The following is a 19,399-nucleotide window of genomic DNA, read 5'->3' on the forward strand; positions in this document are numbered from 1 at the left end:
ACAGCGCTTGGATCAATATTATCCTCATGCTTTATTCCATAAATAAACTCCATTGGTTTGTGAGCTGCTTGTTTTTACTTCCAACATGTACAAATAAAGATTTAATTTTTTTTTTTTTGGAGGAAACATGACAGCTGGTTTGAGTTCTGCAAGTTTTTGATGCAAACATCCTTCTTGGCACCACTCCTTCATCTGCCATTTCTAGAAACACTTTGTGCTCACAGAAGTGGAGTAAAACGTATGTTACAATGAAAAACGTGAAAAAGTGTTATAAACAAATATTTAAATATTGTTTTTAATGGGAGAGCTTGCTAGGTAGTTTCACTCTATGAACAGGAATGGAGTTCTTCAGAAAGCTGAAATATTGGTCCCTTTTGGAATGTTAAGTATTAATGTGAAACTGCTGTTGCTCTGATGATGTGGTAATGCTATTTCAACTGGTTCCTAAACATAACAAATAACAGTTTTCTTCAAGGATTTAACTCACAGAAAATCAATTAATAAAATACTTCAGAGAAATAAGTTTTCCACGTCTTATAAACACTGGGCTATTGCTACAGAGAAGTGTGCTTTTTAAAAAAAAGATTAAGATAAATAATACCCCTCTGATTCAGTATTTGCATTAAAAATTCTTAAAATTATTTCCTCTGGGTAAAATGACCAAAAGGTGATGCTCTGGAACAGCTGTGCTCCCTTTTAGGCTGTTTTTGATTACAAGAAAGTTGCCTTAAAATTTCAATTGAAACATAAATGATCTTTCTTTATACAAAGAGCCAATGATAAGAAAAATACCTCCAGGTAATTGAGATAACAGTTAATTTTATGGCTTATCTAGAAGTCAGAGGCATTCAAGATCCAATTAGGATGATGAGCAAGAGACTCCTTTGTCACTCTGTGTTTCTGTGGAGGAGCTGGTCCAGTAATTGCTAGGAAAAAAAAATGCAAAAATGCTTTAAAATACTGTTAAAATCCATGAGGTGATAGAAATGTTTAGTGATACAGGAGGCGAGGTGGAGTTGGCATCCCAGACTTCAATTTTACTGGCTGCATTTGCTCCGGAAAGAACAGGAAATCCTCACCTTTTTAAACATCTCCACACGCAGCCTGTTGCTCTGGATGATGATGCGCTTCTGCTTCTCTTCTTGTTTCTTTTTAACCTCAGGTAAATTGTCATAAATCCTGTCAGGAATTCAGAAAGCAGAGTTCATGTCATCCCTGGGGCTCACAAATAATTAATTTTTCCTGTAGGGAATATTTGCCTTCTGTGCAATGCTTGTAATGGGCATCTCTAAGTATTTAAATTTGATTTATGGCATGGGAGTGATAAATTATTAACAGTCATGGTTTGATACAAAATCTGGCTGGTTTCAAATCTTGCTGAAAATTCTGATTTTGGAGTAAAAACAATTAAGAAAGAGATGGGATCAGGTGATTTCAATGCAGTAGCTTCTCATGAGCTCAGTGAAGTTGGTTCCAATTTGTAGCAACAAAATTCAAACCAGAATTTGGGCTGTACACTTTTTTCTTTTTTTCATTTATGTCACACAATTAGTATCAAGCAATCATTTTCAAGTAATTTTCTAAAATATAAGAAAACCATCATTGTAAGTCTGCAAACTGTTCACATCTTTTCACTGTCATTTGGAACACTTTTTACCAAGGACAACACAATCTTTCCATTCTAAAAATAACAGGAGTTGCCATTGAAAAGGTGACTTCTGATCTTTTCCAATTAAAATCAGTGATAGAATTTCCAGGATTTGGTAGAGAAAGCTGCACAGTCCTGGTTTTGCATTGATGCCTTGTTCAGGCTGCCCTAGAGCAGAGGCTGGACAGAGTTCCACAATAAAGCAGGGATTTATTCCAAGGATCTCCTCCATGGACCCACCTTGGGCAGCACAAGAGCCCAGCCAGGGCTGCACCCAAGATGAACCAAAATGGCCCCAAAATGCAACGAGCGGGCACGGGGTCTGTCACTGGGATCAGTTCTGCTCCATTTGCACCTTGCAGTTCATTGTCCCATTCCAGCTTTAGCCCCTGCAGTCCCACCCTGCTTGTTTTTCTCTCTCCAGCCCACGGGGTTTGTGCTCCTGGGCTGAGATTTGGGTCATTTGTCCTTGGTGCCCAGCTGGAGCAGGAATTGTTTTGTCTCCCTGCTCTGTGCACAGAGCTCAGCATCCCCTGATGTGAGCCCAGCCCCACACACTAAAGCAGCACAGAACCTGAAAAATAGAAAAGCCAAACCTGAGGCATCAGTATGAGCACAAAACCTGTTTAGTTCTGGGTTCTCCTCATAATATTTTGCAATTCCCAGTTCTTGAAGCAGCCTGTTTTGGCTGATTGGATTTTGGAGAAGAGGAATGGGACACATCTGAAAACAGAAATTAATTCCCCACAGTGGCTTTTGCAGCTTCCCTTGCATGAAGTGCAATGCAGTTAAAGATCAGATACCACAATCCTCATAATTTGCTGTCATTCCCATCCTCTGTGCCATAATCAGGGGAAAAAAATCCAAAGTGACCTCACTGCTTCCATTTTGGGGTGTTCAACATGAGGGACCTGCTGAGGGTTTGGTTTTCATGCCATGGGGGTGTTGCAAGGGCAGCGCTGCCCAAATCTAAGCTGATAGAGCAGAGAAACATCCATGGACAAACTGTGAAGCAGAGGGATTTGTACCTTTTAGATCTCATGTGCATCTCCTTCTCGGGAATGACTCTCTCCTTTGGTTTGAAGAGGTTATCTGGCAGAGAGAAAATAAAGTTAGTACTGGAGTATGCTTTTACTGAAATCTCAAATGTCATATTCCATGGAGCCACATTTTTCCATTTCTGGTTAAAGTTTTGAAGGATTAAGGCGAGATCCAAATATCCAAATCTCTCCAGATGTTCCTCACAGGTTCCTGCAGGCACCCTGGCTGCTCCTCAGTGTGTCAGGAACCTGCCCTGGTACAGCCATCTCTGATTCAATTCACACCTGTTTTGCAGGGCTGTGGATAAATATCTGAGCTTGAGAAGGAGGAAAATCACATTACTCCTTCCTGATCAAGTATGAAGAGATCTGTGATAATTCCAATCAGCTTTTCCCTGGATAGAGGAAAATAATTTCTGATCTGAGCAGTTAGTGCTTCTCAGGAAAAGGTGATTTTAACACCTGCCTTGCAAAAATGAGTCCTGAATGGGAAGGGAGGATATTTGTACAAGGTGGGAAGCCAAGAAATAAATGAGATTACTGTTGTATCTCTGTGTAAAATTCATGGGATCACAAAATTGTTTGGGCTGGAAGAGACCATAAAGCTCATCCTATTCCCAGCCCTGCCATGGGCAGGGACACCTCCCACTGTCCCAGGCTGCTCCAACCCCATCCAGCCTGGCCTTGGGCACTGCCAGGGATCCAGGGGCAGCCACAGCCTCTCTGGGAATTCCATCCCAGACAGGAATTTCTTCCCAATCTCCCACCCAGCCCTGCCCTCTGGCAGTGGGAGCCATTCCCTGTGTCCTGTCCCTCCACCCCTTGTCCCCAGTCCCTCTCCAGCTCTCCTGGAGCCCCTGCAGGCTCTGGAAGGGCTCTGAGCCTTCTCCAGGCTGAACAATCCCAGCTCTCTCAGCCATTCCTCACAGCAGAGAAGTTCCATCCTTCCAATCAAAAATCAAAATCAGTGTTTTCAGTTCTGCACTGGTGCAGTTTCCAAAGCACAAACTCAGGAAGGAGAGAGGCTCTGAAGCCTCCTCTGAAGCCTCAGGACAGACTTTTCCCCCCTGAGCAGTTGTCTACACTTAATCATCCTTGTTAAATCTTCAGTACACACCAGCCACATGCTCGATTGGCTAGGAAAACATAATTTGTCGTTTATTTATTAGTGTTCTAACGCTCATTTGCATGTTGATTTAGTTAAAAGGAATAAACACTTGCATGCTACTGCTGTCCAAATAACTCTGAAAGTGCAGGGAGCAGCTTGTCTGTGACCCAGGGACACCTTCCACTCTCCCAGGTTGCTCCAAACCCCTCCAGCCTGGCTTTGAACTCCTCCAGGGATGGGACAGGCTGACACATGAACATTCCAGAGCTTTGTGGAGCCACCAGAACGGAAAAAACTCATCCAGGGATTTGCAGACCCACTTCCTATTCCATATAGAGCATGATAAACTGATAAAATGTATTTTTCCTGCAAGTCCCTAAGTCAGGGTGGCCTCTATTTTCAATTTCTGGGAAGGTTGGGAGCTGTGCTGGTGCTGTTGGTCCAGAACAATCCTTTCCTGCTGGCACAGAAGGGCATCAGACCCATCCCTGCTCTGGAACAAGAGATGTGCCTGCGCAGGGCTTTGAAGGGATGGACTCAAAAGAGACTCTGGGGAAAATCCTCCAAGAAAATAATAAACCCACTTCCCCGTGGAGCCACGAGGTTAATTCTCATGGCCAAACATTCCTGCAGCACTTCCCAGCTTGCTATTTGCCAGAAGAAAAATCACATGCAATCATAGAGGCTAATCCTTGATGGATTGTAGGATTAAGATTCTAAAGTTAAGCGAGAAATAAATTTTAAAAAATGCTACAAATGAGCAAATAAAGTCATGAGTGGATTTAAATAGTTGCTAATCCTTGACACTGAGAAGAATGAGCATTTAAAAGGGGAAGAGCAGCAAACACTCAGAGCTGAAATAACCTTGAGCTCATCCTGGAGATCTGACTTAAAGCTCTTTTCTACCAAGCCAAGATCAAATGTAGACAATTCCCCAGGCTGCTGGGCCTCTAAATTGTGTTTTAGCTGCTCCTTATCAAAGCTCCTTATCAGATTTCATAGCCTTGGATAGCTTTTGGAGCAGGGATTTCAGAGCAGACCTTGAGCATTGCCAGGGATGCATCATAGTCAAATAAAGACAGAGAGGGCTGAGTCACCTCCTTGGTGTTTTATTCACACCCTGTGGAACTCCTGACTTTCTGGCATTTACAACTGGTCTCACATCTGCACTAAAGCAAGCTGTAAATGAAGGTAAATGGGTCGTCCCTGTAATATATTTTAATTAATGCTAAACTGCACCTCCAAGAGGATGAGTAACTCTCCTGCTTGGGAAGTCAGTAAATATTTAGACAGAGAACAGATTAAATGATTGTGTTGGAACCAGCCCCTGACTTCCTATTTACCACTAAATCACTGGAGCACTTAAAAGAGAAAAACAGTGGCAAAATTTATCAAAGTATACACAATATAGATACATTTTCTTCTAACATGAATGTAAAATCTCAAAGTTAGGTAGGAGCTAAAATGTGCCTTTGAGAATGTGTGAAAAGCAAAGCACTGCTGGTGGTGGATCTCTAATTTAACTGCTCTTTTACTGAACTGAAAAAATAATTCACCAAAAACCCATTTGCCCAGAGAAATCCTAGGATTACAGAACATTTTTTTAAACACTGGGGCTTTTAAAATCAGCAGTCCCCTAAAAAATAAATCAGCTTTGAATCTAAGATAGATGTGGATGTGATGCTGAGCTCCACACCACATTTTCCTGGGAATTCATCCAGGATGTGTAAAGCAAACACCCAGGGGTGCTGCCCAAACTTTGCACATCCCCTGGCAGCGCCTCCTGCACTGAACCGCTCCAGCTGCAGCCAGCATGTGAGGTTCTGCTGTTATTTACACAAAATGCAACAATCCCTGAGCTTAAGGGTTCAGGTGAGGCTGCCTGGGCTCCTGCTCACCCCACAGAATTCCTGAAGCTCAGAAATGCTCCTTGTCCCAAAAGCAGCCACAGGAAGGTGGTGTGCAATTTGCAGGCAACCTCAACAAGGGAAGAGATGAGAATCTTGACTCCATGTTTCAGAAGGCTGATAATTAATATAATATAATATAATATAATATAATATAATATAATATAATATAATATAATATAATATAATATAATATAATATAATATAATATAATATAATATAATATAATATAATATAATATAATATAATATAATATCTATTACATCTATATTATATATAAGATATATTATATAATGTTATTAATATAATATATTATATGTTATATATTATAATAATTTAATATATAATATAATATAATTTTATATTATTATTTATACGTAAAATATATATAATTTATATTATATTACTTTACATTACATTATATTACATTACATTATATTATATATTGATATATCAAAACTGTACTAAAGAAAGAGAAAGGAGACATCAGAAGGCTAGAAAAGAAAGGAATGAATAATAAAATCTTGTCATTGCTCACAGCCTCGACACAGCTGGACCTGTGATTGGTCATTAACTAAAAACAATTCACATGCTGGGTAAACAGTTCTCCAAATCTCATTCCCAAGGAGCAAAACATGGAGAAGCTGAAGCTTCCCAGCTTCTCAGGAGAAAAGATCCTGGTGAAAGGATTTTTCAGAAAATATTGTATGTGACAAGGTGGTTCCCAGGTTTTCCAGCTGTTTAGGTCTCTCCTGCTGCTACTGAGACTTCTGACCGTCCTCAATATTCCAGTTTTTCTGGAAAACAGTACTAATATCTCTAAAAAGCTGTAAAGTTGAGAGGTTTATGCAAACATTTTCATATTGGAATAATTTGGGGGATGTTGCTGGAGATTTCAGTCCTTTCCATCCAAATGATATTTGAATATTCATGGTTTTTATAAAAAAATAATTAGCATCTCACCTGGCCTTCCTAAATCTTTCCAATATTAGAGCATATAATCCCAAAAAGCTTTCCCCACCCACCAAAAAAATAGCAGCTTTTGAAGAAGGTGTGGCAGAGTTAATATTAGTTTAATAATATCTTCAAAACAGATCATTCCTCTTCCTAATTCCATTACCTGACTGCAGCTTGGACTTTATTCAGAGCTGCAAGCCAAAAAAGCCAAAAGAATGGGTGGCACTATTAAAAGTTTGAATGGGGAAAAGAGAACTGGGAAATGACCTAAACTAAATGACTGTGGTGGTGTTCACAGGGGTCTCAGGATGAGAGAAGAGATGAGGATTTTGACTCCATGTTTCAGAAGGCTGATTTATTATTTTATGATATATATTATATTAAAAGAAAATGATATATTAAAAGTATACTAAAAGAATAGAAGAAAGGATTTCATCAGAAGGCTAGCAAGGAAATGAATGGAATCATAATAAAATCTTGTGACTGACCAGAGTCTGGGACAGCTGGACTGTGATTGGCCATTAATTAGAAACAACTAACAAGGACCAATCAGAGATGCACCTGTTGCATTCCACAGCAGCAGATAACCATTGTTTACATTTTGTTCCTGAGGCGCCTCAGCTTCTCAGGAGAAAAAATCCTACCAAAAGGATTTTTCATAAAATGTGTCTGTGACAAATGACCCAAATAAAGTCCCAGCTGAGCACCAGTGTGAATGCCACAGGAATACACCTGAGTGGCTGCAGGATTATTGCGAATTTTCTGATTGCCACTTTCCCTTCCCTCACTCCAAATAAAAACCTCCCTGGCACAGGGCTGCTGGAGAAACCCACCCCTGGAAACAAACAGCAATCCAAAAAACACCCAAACAAACAGCAATCCAAAAAAACTTTTGGGGAAGGTTTAGAAGCACAACTGAGGCGATATAAATTGTTTCCAAGATATTATTAAATATTGAGGGTTTGGCTGCAAACCCAGAGAAGCTCAGCAGGCTCCAGGGTGGGGTTGAAGGGTAACCTTCAATTCTTATGGCCAATCCCAAAGAACAACCAACCCCTCAAAGGACAAGAAAAGGGGAGGTGGAAAAAACCCCCAAAGGTGCCTGAGAAATTGTGTGAAACCTCCCAAAGTCCCTGTGCACACCAAGATCACAGGGCTGTTCATTCTGCAGATTTAAAGGCCCATAAACAGCTGGTAGTCCTGTCAGTGCAGTAATTACATTACGGTTTTGGAGATTTAAATGCAGTTATTTGAACATTGTTTCTATTCAGCTCGTCACAGTGGGATCCCTAATTTGTTCGACACAGTCAACAGCAGAGTTGTCTATCTTGGACTAATTAGCACTATCAAAATTTAGCAGTGCCCATTACCCAGCACAAAGGCTGCCTGGGAGTTCTGAGCAGGTTCTGTGCCTTCAAAGAGCTCTGGTGATGATAAAATCTCGTGCAGGATAAACATTTTCATTTTCCTCAGATTACTTTCAGCGTTTTGCAAAACCACTCTCGTGAAGGACAATTAAAAACTGGTAAACAACTCCGGGTTTTGAGGATGGGAAGGTAAATGGGAACTGCACAGATGTTGGTATTTATATGGAAATTATGCTGAATGCCAATTATTTCTTTCTCTTACAAGAAACTGAAGTTGTAACAACACTGTCAAAACACAGGGATACCCTGCTAGTCAATAATTTCATGTTATCAATAAAGATGTTTTAGGCTGATAGAATAATCTCTCTGGGAGAGAGAAAAATCCCTGCAGGTCTTTGCTCTGGGTGGAAATTATTTTATTGGAATCAAAGTTGCAAGAGCAGAGGGAAGCACATGTACCAAACTTATTTCAGAGAGAGGTAAGTGCAGCAAACTGCTCAAAACACCTTGGGCTGCAGTTAAAGCCCCATTTCCACCTGAATAAATACAGGCACCCACCTCTCCCCACCCTGGGAACCCTGAGTGCTGAGAATTTTAGACTTTCTGTACTGATCCCCAAGAGAACTCTGCATTGACCTGAGGCCGTGGAGAAGGCTTCCAAAATGGAATAACAGAACTGAGATTATGAGTGTGTAGTTTGGTATCACACACCTGTGGCATCACACACTTCTATCCAAACTCCACACCCACAATCCCAGTTCTGTCATTCCATTTTGGAAGCTTCTCCACAGCCTCAGGTCAATGCAGTGTTTTCTTGGGGGTCAGTGCCTGCCAGCACAGAAAGTCTGAAATTCTCAGCAGCCAGGGCTCCAACAAGAGCCCTCTGTAGTGCAGCCTACAGGGCTGTGCTTCACCCAGGGATTGGGATTTCCAGTACTAACTCCAGTTCTGCTTCAATTACAGACATGTGACACTTCTGTCATTATAAAAATATTAAGGTCTCACAAACAGAAAAGCACACGTGGCTACACGAAGGCAGATGAGTTACAGAAACCAAAGATTCTCTCCAGACAAATTTACCTTTAATGACCAACCACTAAAAGATGGAAATAGTCATTAACTTCAATAATTAATGAATATATTTCAATATTATGATTTTATTACTCATTAAACAAGCATAAAGATTAAAATTTCATAATAATTTGAGGAGAAATGGGTTTAGCCTTTCATATTTTGTTTCATAAATTATTTGCAGAGTGGTTTGGGGAATTTTCAAAGATGTTCAGTCAGAAGTGGGAGATTTTTGCCATTTCCTCTAAGATGACAAACTCCTGGTCTGCTGCTGGCAGAGCTCACAGAATCCTCAAACTGCACAGGCCTGAGAGATCTGATTCCAGGTAAATTAACTTGGATCATGGAAATGAATTCATTCTATTGAGCCTTAAAGATAGAATTCATGCTTTGTGCTGTGTTTCCTTATGTTTGTTTAGCTCTCACTGTAAAAACCCAGTAGGGCTCTGATTAGGACAGACCACTGGAATTTGGAATTCTCCAGGAATCTCCAAGAGCCCTGAAATGGAGCTGCACCCACCTCTCCTGCACTCACCCTTATTCTCCAGGGAGCCAAAAACCTGTTTGTGTTTCCCCAGGTTGAGGACATCAAATATGCCCTCACCTGCATCCTCCAGGTGTCTTTTGTTTAATCTTTTCAATTAATTTACTTTCAGTAGAATAATGTATCTTCAAGCAGCCACAGATTTAAAACCAAGATGTAAAGAGGAATGCCAATCAATCAAATAAATCTTTGTTCTTTAGTCAACTGAGTTAATTAACATCCAGATGGCAATTAAAAAAAAAAAAAAAAAAAAAGAAAAGAAAAGAAAAGAAAAGCAATTTGTTTAACATCTTGAGCTTAGATAACATTTACAGAGGTGCTGTGTGGGCTGTGAGGGACAGAAGGGTTTCCCTCGCTGGGTGTTGAGGCTGTTTGCCATAACCTCATCAGCTTCAATTAAGAAATCAGAGTTTGCATGCCTTGATTTAGCAGGGCTGGGCAGACCAGAGCCCTTCCCCAGGTCTGGGATTTCTGACAGAAGTGGCAAATCCACACCTGCAGCTGGGGCTCCTGTCCCAAATCCCTCCTGCCTCCCTGCTGTCACCTCAGTCCCCAAACAGATCATTCTGTGAGCTGGGACAGGATGAAATGTCATTTATTGCTATCACCCCACAACCAGCAGCAGCTGCACCGTGCTGAAGAACACAACTGCATGGGACAGTGGCAAAAAGTCCCCAAGGAGCTGCCACAGAGCACAGGAAACTCCTCAGCCCCACTAACCCTTCTCTGAGCTGCTGGGAATTCCTGCCAGGAGCATCTGCACAGATGCTGGAGCGTCACTGACATATTTTCTGAAAAATCCCTTTGCCAGGATTTCTTCTCCTGGGAAGCTGAGAAGCCTCAGAGAAAAAATGAAAACAATAATTATCTGATTTGCTTCTCCTGTGTTTTGCTGCTTTGGAATGTGGCTTAGAGATTGTTTATCCAACAGGTGAATGTTTGATTGGTTTAATGTGAATTGTTTTTACTTAATGACCAGTCACTGTCCAGCTGTGTCAGGACTCTGGAAGAGGTCACGAGTTTTTCATTAGTATCTTGTTAAGCCTTCTGTAAGTATCCTTTCTGTATTCTTTAGTATAGTTTTAGTGTAGCATTCTTTAATATAATATAAGTACATAAAATAATAAATTAGCCTTCTACGAACATGGAGTCAGATTCATCATTTCCTTCCTGCCATGGGAGACCCTGAAAATACCACACTGGAGAGTGGACCAGGAACAGCAGCTCTCCCGTTTCTCCCCAAATCTAATTTGGAAATTCCATCCAGGACTTCCAAAGGCAGCCAAGGACCTGCTGCTGCTCCTCACCACTGAGAGGGTCAGGAATGGTGAATTGCCTCTTCTTGCTGGACGTGGAGGTGGAGAGCTTGCGAGCCCGAGCTCGGGGGGTGCCTGGGGGAGCCTCCCTGTGCTGGGCCCTCCTCAGCTGCACCATGAGCTCCAGCCTCTTCAGCCTCTGCTGGGAGCGGGAGATGAACTGGGGGTTGTGGAGCTCCAGGGCTTCCTGCAGGAGACAGAGAAGCTGCTTTATGCCCTTGTGATTCAAAGGGAGGAAAAGGTGTGATGGGTGTAGGGCTGAGTTTGGTTAGAGATGTTAAAGTGGTGAAAATGAGTCTGGGTTTGGGTTGGGAAGGACTTTAAAGCTCATCCCACCTCTTGCCACGGCAGGGAAACCTTCCACTGTCCCAGGTGCTCCAAGCCCTGTCCAGCCTGGCCTTGGGCACTGCCAGGGATCCAGGGGCAGCCACAGCTGCTCTGGGCACCCTGTGCCAGGGCCTGCCCACCCTCACAGCCAGGAATTCCTTCCCAATATCCCATCCTTCCCTGCCCTCTGGCAATGGGAAGCCATTCCCCCTTGTCCTGTCAAGCTTACACATTTCTATGTTTCAAATTACATATTTTTACATCCAAATTCAAGCTCTTGATGTTTTGCCTGTTTCCTTTTCTCACCCCATCACCGAAGCAACTCGTCACTGGCAGTTCACAAACTTTCCTGTTTATTTAGATTGTCAGATCTCTCCATGGCTGATCCAGAAAGAAAACACTTCGCAGTCAAAGGCTGCTCCAACATTTAGGAATGTCTTAGGACAGAGGAAAGGAGCAGAGATGGGTCTGCAACATGTGCAGGAGGAAAAGACAGGGAAGTCCATCAGGCAGGTCCCACCTGGGCCATGTCCACACCTACAGCTGGTGCTGGAAGTGTCAGGCACTTGGGAAACTGGGAATTTGTAAATTCCCAAACTCTTAACAAGTTCCCCCACAGGACCAGCAGCTGCAGCTCAAAACAGGGAGCCTGGACAACCAAGCAAGTTCTGGCAGTGGACACAAACTGCCAAAACTTCACTGGAAAGGGAAAAATCAAGGAATGTGAACTTCTGCCCTTAGCAAGTTCCCAGGAAGCAAACACCATCCATGGGGGAAAAGGGGAGAAAACTGAGGGAAAAAAAAAGAAAAAGAAGCAGGGAAAAAAGGGAAAAAGAAAAAAAAAAGAAAAATATGCTTTACCCTCAGTGTCCATGGAGCTGCTGGAGTTTTCTCCTGCTGGGAGCGGGGTTCTGGCCAGGTGAGCAGGTTTTTCTCCCAAGCCACACCTGGAGAGCGGGCCCTGGGCAGTGCCACCCTGGGCAGGGGCATCCTGGACAGGTTCACCACCCTGGACAGGGGCACCCTCCAGCCTTGCTTGTCCTGTGCCTCGAGCTCCTCTGCTCTGTCCCTCGGAGCAGGGAATTCATAATTGCCTTGGAGAGATTTAAAAGTTCGTTAGGAGCGCATGGCTAATTTTTTATTGGGTTCTCCACCTCATTAGACAGAGAGGGCAATTCCTGAAATAAGAAAGCCAGGCTGTTATTAATAGGCCTCATTAGGCAGAAGAGATCAGATCTAATGGTGGCTGCCCTGTGACACCCAGAGTGTCTCTCACATTATCCAGACCTCACAGGGAAGGAAATCACAATTAAAACTCTGGGACACTCAGCTCTCTTTGCTGGTGCTTCCCAAAATTTGTGCCATGGAAAGCCAGGGATATCTTGCTGTGACCTGCAGTTGGAGTTCATTCCAATTTATTGCAGAAAATACCAGATTGTTACGGGCTTTAACCACAAATCATTTTCCTTTCACCACACTGAGCCTTTCATCAGCACCACCGTGGTTTTTTTTCCCTTTGTTTTTAATCCAGTTTGCTTTCTGTCAATCCTACAGAACCATTAGCCATTGGAAAAGCTCCATTAAAAAAAATAATCAACAAAAAGTTATTGTGCATTATGGGGCATTATTATGAAAGCTGTCAATTCACATTGAGAAAAAGAGATTATTTTCTATGCTTATAATTAAGTTTTAATGCTCACTGACTGATACTCCCTGCACAAATTAGGACCAAAAGAGGCTGTGTGCTCAAAAATCAGATTCTCATTCAGAGGACAGAACGAATCCAAAATAACAAAGGAACTTCGGAAGGGCTCCATATGAACTGTTTGAAAAGTCACACTGGATGGAGTGCTCCTTCCTTGCCAAATAATTTGATTTCTAGAACTAAATATCTGGGAATAAAGCCCGTTACTGTTTTATTTCAATTTTTGGTTACAATAAACTTAAAATATTTTCCTCTTTATGACATATTGTACATATTATATTGTACTTAAAAAAACATATTAAAAAGATCTGTGTTGGGTACATTTGCCTTATAAAAGCCTGAACTGTATTTCCTCCCTAACACTGTTCTCACCAACATTTTGGAATAAACCTTGAAACCTGTGAACATGAAATTAAATTCCTCCCTAAGCCAGGTTTAGAGGTGTGGATTAAGTTGGGCTTTGCCAGATCTCAGTGGATGCTTCACTTTTGTAAAACAAAGTTGCTCTCAGTTAGGGGAATGCCATGATTTAACTTCAGGCACTGAAAACAGCATTTAGGCTTCCAAATGTGTGACATTCAGTAGCTTTATGCCCAGTGATGACAAATTTTGCCTACCTGCCTGCAAAAACTTCTCTTCAGGAAACACAGCTGTAAGAAAAAAAGGTTCTATGACCATTACAAGATTTTTAAGGAATAAGTTTTTCACAAACATATTGATACTAAACCCAAATTAATCTCAGTTGTCTTTTGCAAAAATACCTGGTGCATGAATACAGCTGCTGGTGTCATCTGCATTTCAGCTGTGAGAATTAATGTTGGAAGTAAGACATCCCAGACACAGCTGAACCCAAATAAATTATATTTTGCATTCTGAAATCTTGTTAATGATCATAGTTCAGGTTGTTTTGTAAAAAAAAAAAAGGTTGAGGGAGTGAAAGAAAGGTATTAGAACAAGGTTGTAAAAATAACGTCACTGCTGGTATTACTTGGTTAGGCTGGGGCCGCTTGACTTTGCAATTTTAATGCTTTTTCAAGATTTTCTTGGGAATCTAAGCTTATCTTGCTCATTTTAATCTTGTTTTCTATGAACCATAGCAATGTATACAGTCAGATCAGCTGATTGATCTCTCACCAGATGACTCACGCTCAGCACTTAAAGCTGGACAAAAATGGCCTGACTTTCCATTATTTCACTTTTTTTCTCTGAGACTGATCTCATCTTATTATTGAAACCATATTCTGGACAACCACAGTAGGATTTGTACCTTACTTTTTAGGAGCTGCTTTTGCCTGTGAACATTTTCTTCCCAGAGGATTCCTGATGACGCCTTTATGTTGCATGTGCTGTTGGAGACAGACATTTTTGGTTTCAGGACACCCTGTGCTTGGATCTCTTTGGGTTTGGAGGTGTCTTTGGAGGGATCTGCCCCGTTGGATGAGCCATCAGGAGCAGCAGCAATGGTTTCTCTGGAGGCTGCAACTGGAAGGGAGCCAGGGGTTGTTGTGCTGCTCCTCTTCCTGCTTCCCAACAGCATTGGTGTTCCTGTGAAAAACAGAAAAACAATCCTATAACATGGGAATTTTTTTTCCCTCAGCCCTCTAATCCATGTGTTTTTTATCGGCATGGCAGGATCCTGGAGTTGTAGGGGCTGAGCAATGCCCTTCTCATCAAAATCTGCAATGGCAAAGTGTTGTACAAGTTGGACCTTTTGGGTGCTGGTTCCTGCTGTGGCTTTGAGCCAGAATGGGGCACTGGAAATGCTGGGGGTGGGAGATGCTTCTGAGGCAACCACTCCACCGGAGAGGGGTCAAAACCCTGATCCCAAAACTTGTTAGGCCTTGGTTTTCATCACAGCCACCACTGAACCCATAACAAGGATTTTGATGAGGTTTAAACTGTTTCAAATCCTAGAATCCTAGAACACTTCCAATTGAAATGTATCCTGAAGAACATCCAGTTCCACCCCCTGCCATGGCCAGGGACACCTTCCACTGTCCCAGGTGCTCCAAGCCCGTCCAGCCTGGCCTTGGGCACTTCGAGGGATCCAGGGGCAGCCACAGCTTCTCCCCACCCTCCCAGGGAACAATTCCTTCCCAAAATCCCATCTATCCCTGCTCTCTGGCAGTGGGAAGCCATTCCTCTTGTCCTGTCCCTCCAGGCCCTTGTAAAGATTCCTTCACCTTTCTTCTTGTCTTTTTAAAAGCAGATTTAACACAATTCTTTCCCTGCTGACTCTTTGCCATGTCTTGGTTGAGGACAGAGTGAACATTAGAAGTGTTTTTCTCCTTTGAGCCAATTCATGGCAAAGGGTGAGATGGCACTGCAGGGATTTAAAGAATTTGTGGATGTGGCACTTGGAGACATGGGTTAGCGATGGGCAGTGCTTGGGTGATGGTTGGACTCGATGCCTGTGAAGGGTTTTTCCAACCTAAATAATTCTGTGATTCTGTGTTTGACACTTCCTTATCTCAAAGTCACTCACTAAAATCAGATCCTGCCTTGTGGGAAGTTTGCAGTTCACTTTCCCAATCCTTAATGCACTCACAGTAGATAAGAAATATTCTTTTCCACAAAATGATGATCTCCTATGCAATTTAGTGACCTGACTGACTCATGTCTCTTTTGACTCTCCGGTATTTCTGAGAAAATCAGAGGCATTAAGATACAGCATTTCTGGTTTTCCCTTTCCCTGCGGATCAGAGCTTGGAGCACAGAACCACAGAATTGTTTAGGTTGGCAAAGCCCTCTGAGATCATCGACTCCAACCACAACATCTTGAGCTCCTTCCTGTCACCGCCCATACAGTGAGAAGGAGTCAGCTCCTCAGGGGATCCTCCAGTTAGGGACCCCTGAAGATCAGCACAAACAGAAAAAAACAAACCTTGGTTTTAATTAAATTCATTGGGATGAACCCCATCCAAACCAGTTTCACAGCCCTACAGAAAATCTGGTCAAAGCAAGGAGGTGCACACAGAAACATCCAAACTCTCCTGCTCTCTGACAGAACTTATTTTTCTCTGTGCTTTTCATACATTTCAAATATCTCCCTTATCTTTTGTCACAACCAAGCCCTTTTCTCAGATGGAAATAGTTTTGATGCAAATGCTCCCAAGAAACTGGACAGACTCAATTCGGTGCATCCCCTCAGAGCTCTTGCATATCCATGGACCTGTTCCCTGACCAATCCCATTCCTGCAGTCACACAAAAATGTCTTATGAGAGAGAGGGGGGAAAAAACACTGGGACAGATTAATGGGGTCATGGACTCAAAGGGTGGCTGTGGGAGGAGGTAGGAACAAGCAGTGGGGTAGGAGAAGATGAAGAAAGCAGCAGGTAGCACTGAGTAACTGCAGAGCAGCAGGGGAGGAAGCCCTTTCACTCAGGCAGCCAAGAAATCAGATGGATAGAGGGGGAAAAAAGGAGGGGAGCTAAGCCACAGGAAGAACCTGAATGGAAAACATATTATCTCATTAAATCACCTTTTAAATTAAAATAGTTTACTGGCCAGCTCTAAACAGACAAGAGAAGAAAGAGGAAAGGAGGAAAGAGTTTCTGCTCATCCATAGCAGCATCACAGCGGGAGATAATTTGCCTTCATATCAAGAAATGGTCTGTGCAGCAAATGTGTGTTGTGAAGCCAAACAGCTTCACTGTCAAATTGCTCCAGGCAATGCTGTGTCCCCAGGAGGGGCTGTTTGCTGGTGCTGGGCTCCCCAAAATCAGCAGGAGTCATCGGGGGGGTCAAAATGGGCTGTAAGGGAGAAGGGTAGAACAGTGGAGACCAAAGTGAGGGAAGGAGGAGGCTCCAAGTCGCATCTCTCCTCTCTAACTCAGAATATTGATCTGAACACAAGAAAGAAGAGCTGCCTGGAGTATTCACACCCCATTTACTCCTAACTACCAGACTAGCTCTCCATGGATATTGGCTTCCAAGTGTAAGTACAGCAACCTTCAAGAATGGACAATTAAGCTCCAGGAAATTTCTTACACGTTGTGCAAATGGAGAAAACCTTCTCTCCTCTCTGCACCACTTCCCTGCTGAAAGAAACTCCACCAGTGGCATCCTCCCAACAAGGCCTGGGGGATCCCTAAGAAGATGTGGATTAGGAGAGAAGGAAAAGAAATGCATGAACAAAACTAAGAATGGGGTCAAAAACTACAAAAAGGAGATGGATGCTTCTTAGCATTTTATGATAAAAGGTTGCCTTGAGGAAGAATTTCAAAACCCCCCACGATTCCTGATGAAATTCAGGAACAAAATCAATACATCCTTCCTGCATGAAAAGCTTCTTCCTTGTGGATCTGGTTCTAATATTCTAACTGAATCTTAATCTTTATTAGATTCACAGTATGGTGGGGATCTTTTTTTTGGTGGTAGTTAATTAAAGCAATAAAAAAATGTGCGTCTTCTTCTTGTCCAACACTGAAGGCAATCAGAATAATAACAGAGTCAATTTGCTAAATTCTTTCTTCCAGCTCCTTCTTGAATTAACCTTTCCCTTCCAAAGGTGCACCCAGGTGGAGCAAAATCCCCAGGAAAACAGAGCAAAGCAAACCAGACAGGGGCTCCAAAAATCAACTCCCTCATCTTCAAAGCAGCTCTCAGTTACTTTAATGAACACAGATGCAAATGATATTTAGGAATAAAAAAAAAAAAAAAGAACAAGGCAAAGGTACTTAAAGGTAAGATCACAGTGTTTCGCTCTGTAAACCCTGGACCCGTTTTTAATATTCTGTGTGGGGAATTAGGACTGTTACTCTCATTAAGACTATCTGGAATTGTATATCTAAATCCCTCCACCAACCCAGCTTGAAATATATATGCCCCACTGAGAATAGCCAGAATTGCAACTGGATGAGCAGAAATAGATGTTTTTCCTATTATCCCAGCTGAGGAAAGCCTTTAAAACCAATGAACAAAGACATGCAAGTGTAATGCTTTGGGAGATATGGGAGAGCAAAACTCAAAGAAACAGAAAGCAGAATGACTCCATTAATAAAATTCAGCTAGTATAGGTTGTAGTTGGAAAAGTTCAGCTGCTTATAGAAGCAAATTTAAGGAACAAAGTCATAATAACATCTGGAGAAGAGTCATTTTTGTCCTGTGCAAGAAAGATGACAAGAGCTCAATATTTAAATAATGACTTAGTGAAAACCATACCATATAGGAGGAGTTTAAAATATTCTGTAAAACCAAGGGTAGGTTTTCAAAAGCTCCTTAAAAAAAAAAAAAAAAATCCTTGATCTTGGAGTAAAATAAGTATATTGTTTTACTGTAAAGTATCTTTTTACATTTCCCCTCTCTCCCTTCAGGGGGTTTTGCTAACGGGAAGTGACCCTGCTTTACAGCAGGTTAAATTTGAGACACACACAATCCAGGCAAACATCCCCTGTTCCATTGTTACTGCTTTTTTCCCCCCATTTCACTTTACAGCAGGATAATTCAGCTTTTCATCCTTGAATATAACACTCTTCCCAGAGTTCCAGTGTGGATTTTTGATGATTTGTGACAAAGTGCTTCTTTGAAACTGGCCAAAGTTCGCTTTAGCAGAGGCAGGGCTGCAAATCCTCCCCGGCCACCGAGTCAGGCCAAGAGGTGGCTGGGGAGGGGACACTGAGCTGATTCCCTGTGTGTCCCTAATGGGATCAGAACTCAGCACTGGAGGTAGCTGTACATTGCAGACCACCTGCTGGGGGGTTTGTTTTAATTTAATAAAATCCCCACATCCTGAGCTGCTGAGCTCTCCCGGACCTCCGTGCTGGGAGCTGATGCTGCCAACACCCCAAGCAGAGAGGAGCAGGAATGAACATTCCTTAAATATAAGAAACTTCTGCCTCTTTCAAGATTTAGACCCAGCAGTTGTAGAGACCCACACGTGCCTCAAGCAGCCATCCATAATCCCAAGCAAGGCTCCAGCCTGTGTCTGACAGAGACTGATGGCTCAGCCCTTATCATGAATCAAGGGTTTGGCACAGCTGAGCCACGCAGTCTTAGATGTGAGCAAACAGAGCACATCATCTCAACAGCCTGGTAACCCAGAGAAATGGAAACACTGAGAGCCATGACAGCGTTATTAGTTATGCCAGGGTTTGTCAAGGGATGCAAGGTAGGATGGAGGATTTATTTTTCACAAAAGGCATCTACTTGTGATCAGTCAGCGAGCTGCAGTTGGCCAGGGGTGCCGCAAAATTCGTGTTTTGACTAAAATTCCTGCTGGCCAGCAATGAGACTTTTGTCCCAAACTGCCTCCTGATGCTTCTCAAATTATTCATCTGCAAGAGGCAGCATCAGCTGCTGCTCAGCATTAACATCCATGGAAACCACCTGGATTCCTGGTAATGTGGCTCTGCCCACACTCCCTGTTCAAAATGTGATGTTTAACAAGGTCTTGATTCACCTTTTCAT

General features: G+C 42.4%; 1 protein-coding gene across 1 annotated transcript in view; it reads right to left on the reverse strand.

Annotated features, from left to right (window-relative positions):
* Nucleotides 1-533: 533 nt before the first annotated feature.
* Nucleotides 534-19,399, reverse strand: part of C6H10orf90 (chromosome 6 C10orf90 homolog) — a 62,914-nt gene continuing 44,048 nt past the window's right edge. The window contains exons 4-9 of the mRNA XM_030951765.1: nucleotides 14,263-14,535; nucleotides 12,147-12,379; nucleotides 10,950-11,145; nucleotides 2,677-2,740; nucleotides 1,080-1,179; nucleotides 534-926 (exon numbers count right to left, since the gene is read on the reverse strand). Of these exons, the coding sequence (XP_030807625.1) occupies nucleotides 888-926; nucleotides 1,080-1,179; nucleotides 2,677-2,740; nucleotides 10,950-11,145; nucleotides 12,147-12,379; nucleotides 14,263-14,535 (905 nt within the window). The 3' untranslated portion in view covers nucleotides 534-887. The remainder of the gene's footprint in view (nucleotides 927-1,079; nucleotides 1,180-2,676; nucleotides 2,741-10,949; nucleotides 11,146-12,146; nucleotides 12,380-14,262; nucleotides 14,536-19,399) is intronic.

This window comes from Camarhynchus parvulus, chromosome 6 (genome assembly GCF_901933205.1).
Source record: "Camarhynchus parvulus chromosome 6, STF_HiC, whole genome shotgun sequence".
Lineage (NCBI taxonomy): Eukaryota > Metazoa > Chordata > Aves > Passeriformes > Thraupidae > Camarhynchus > Camarhynchus parvulus.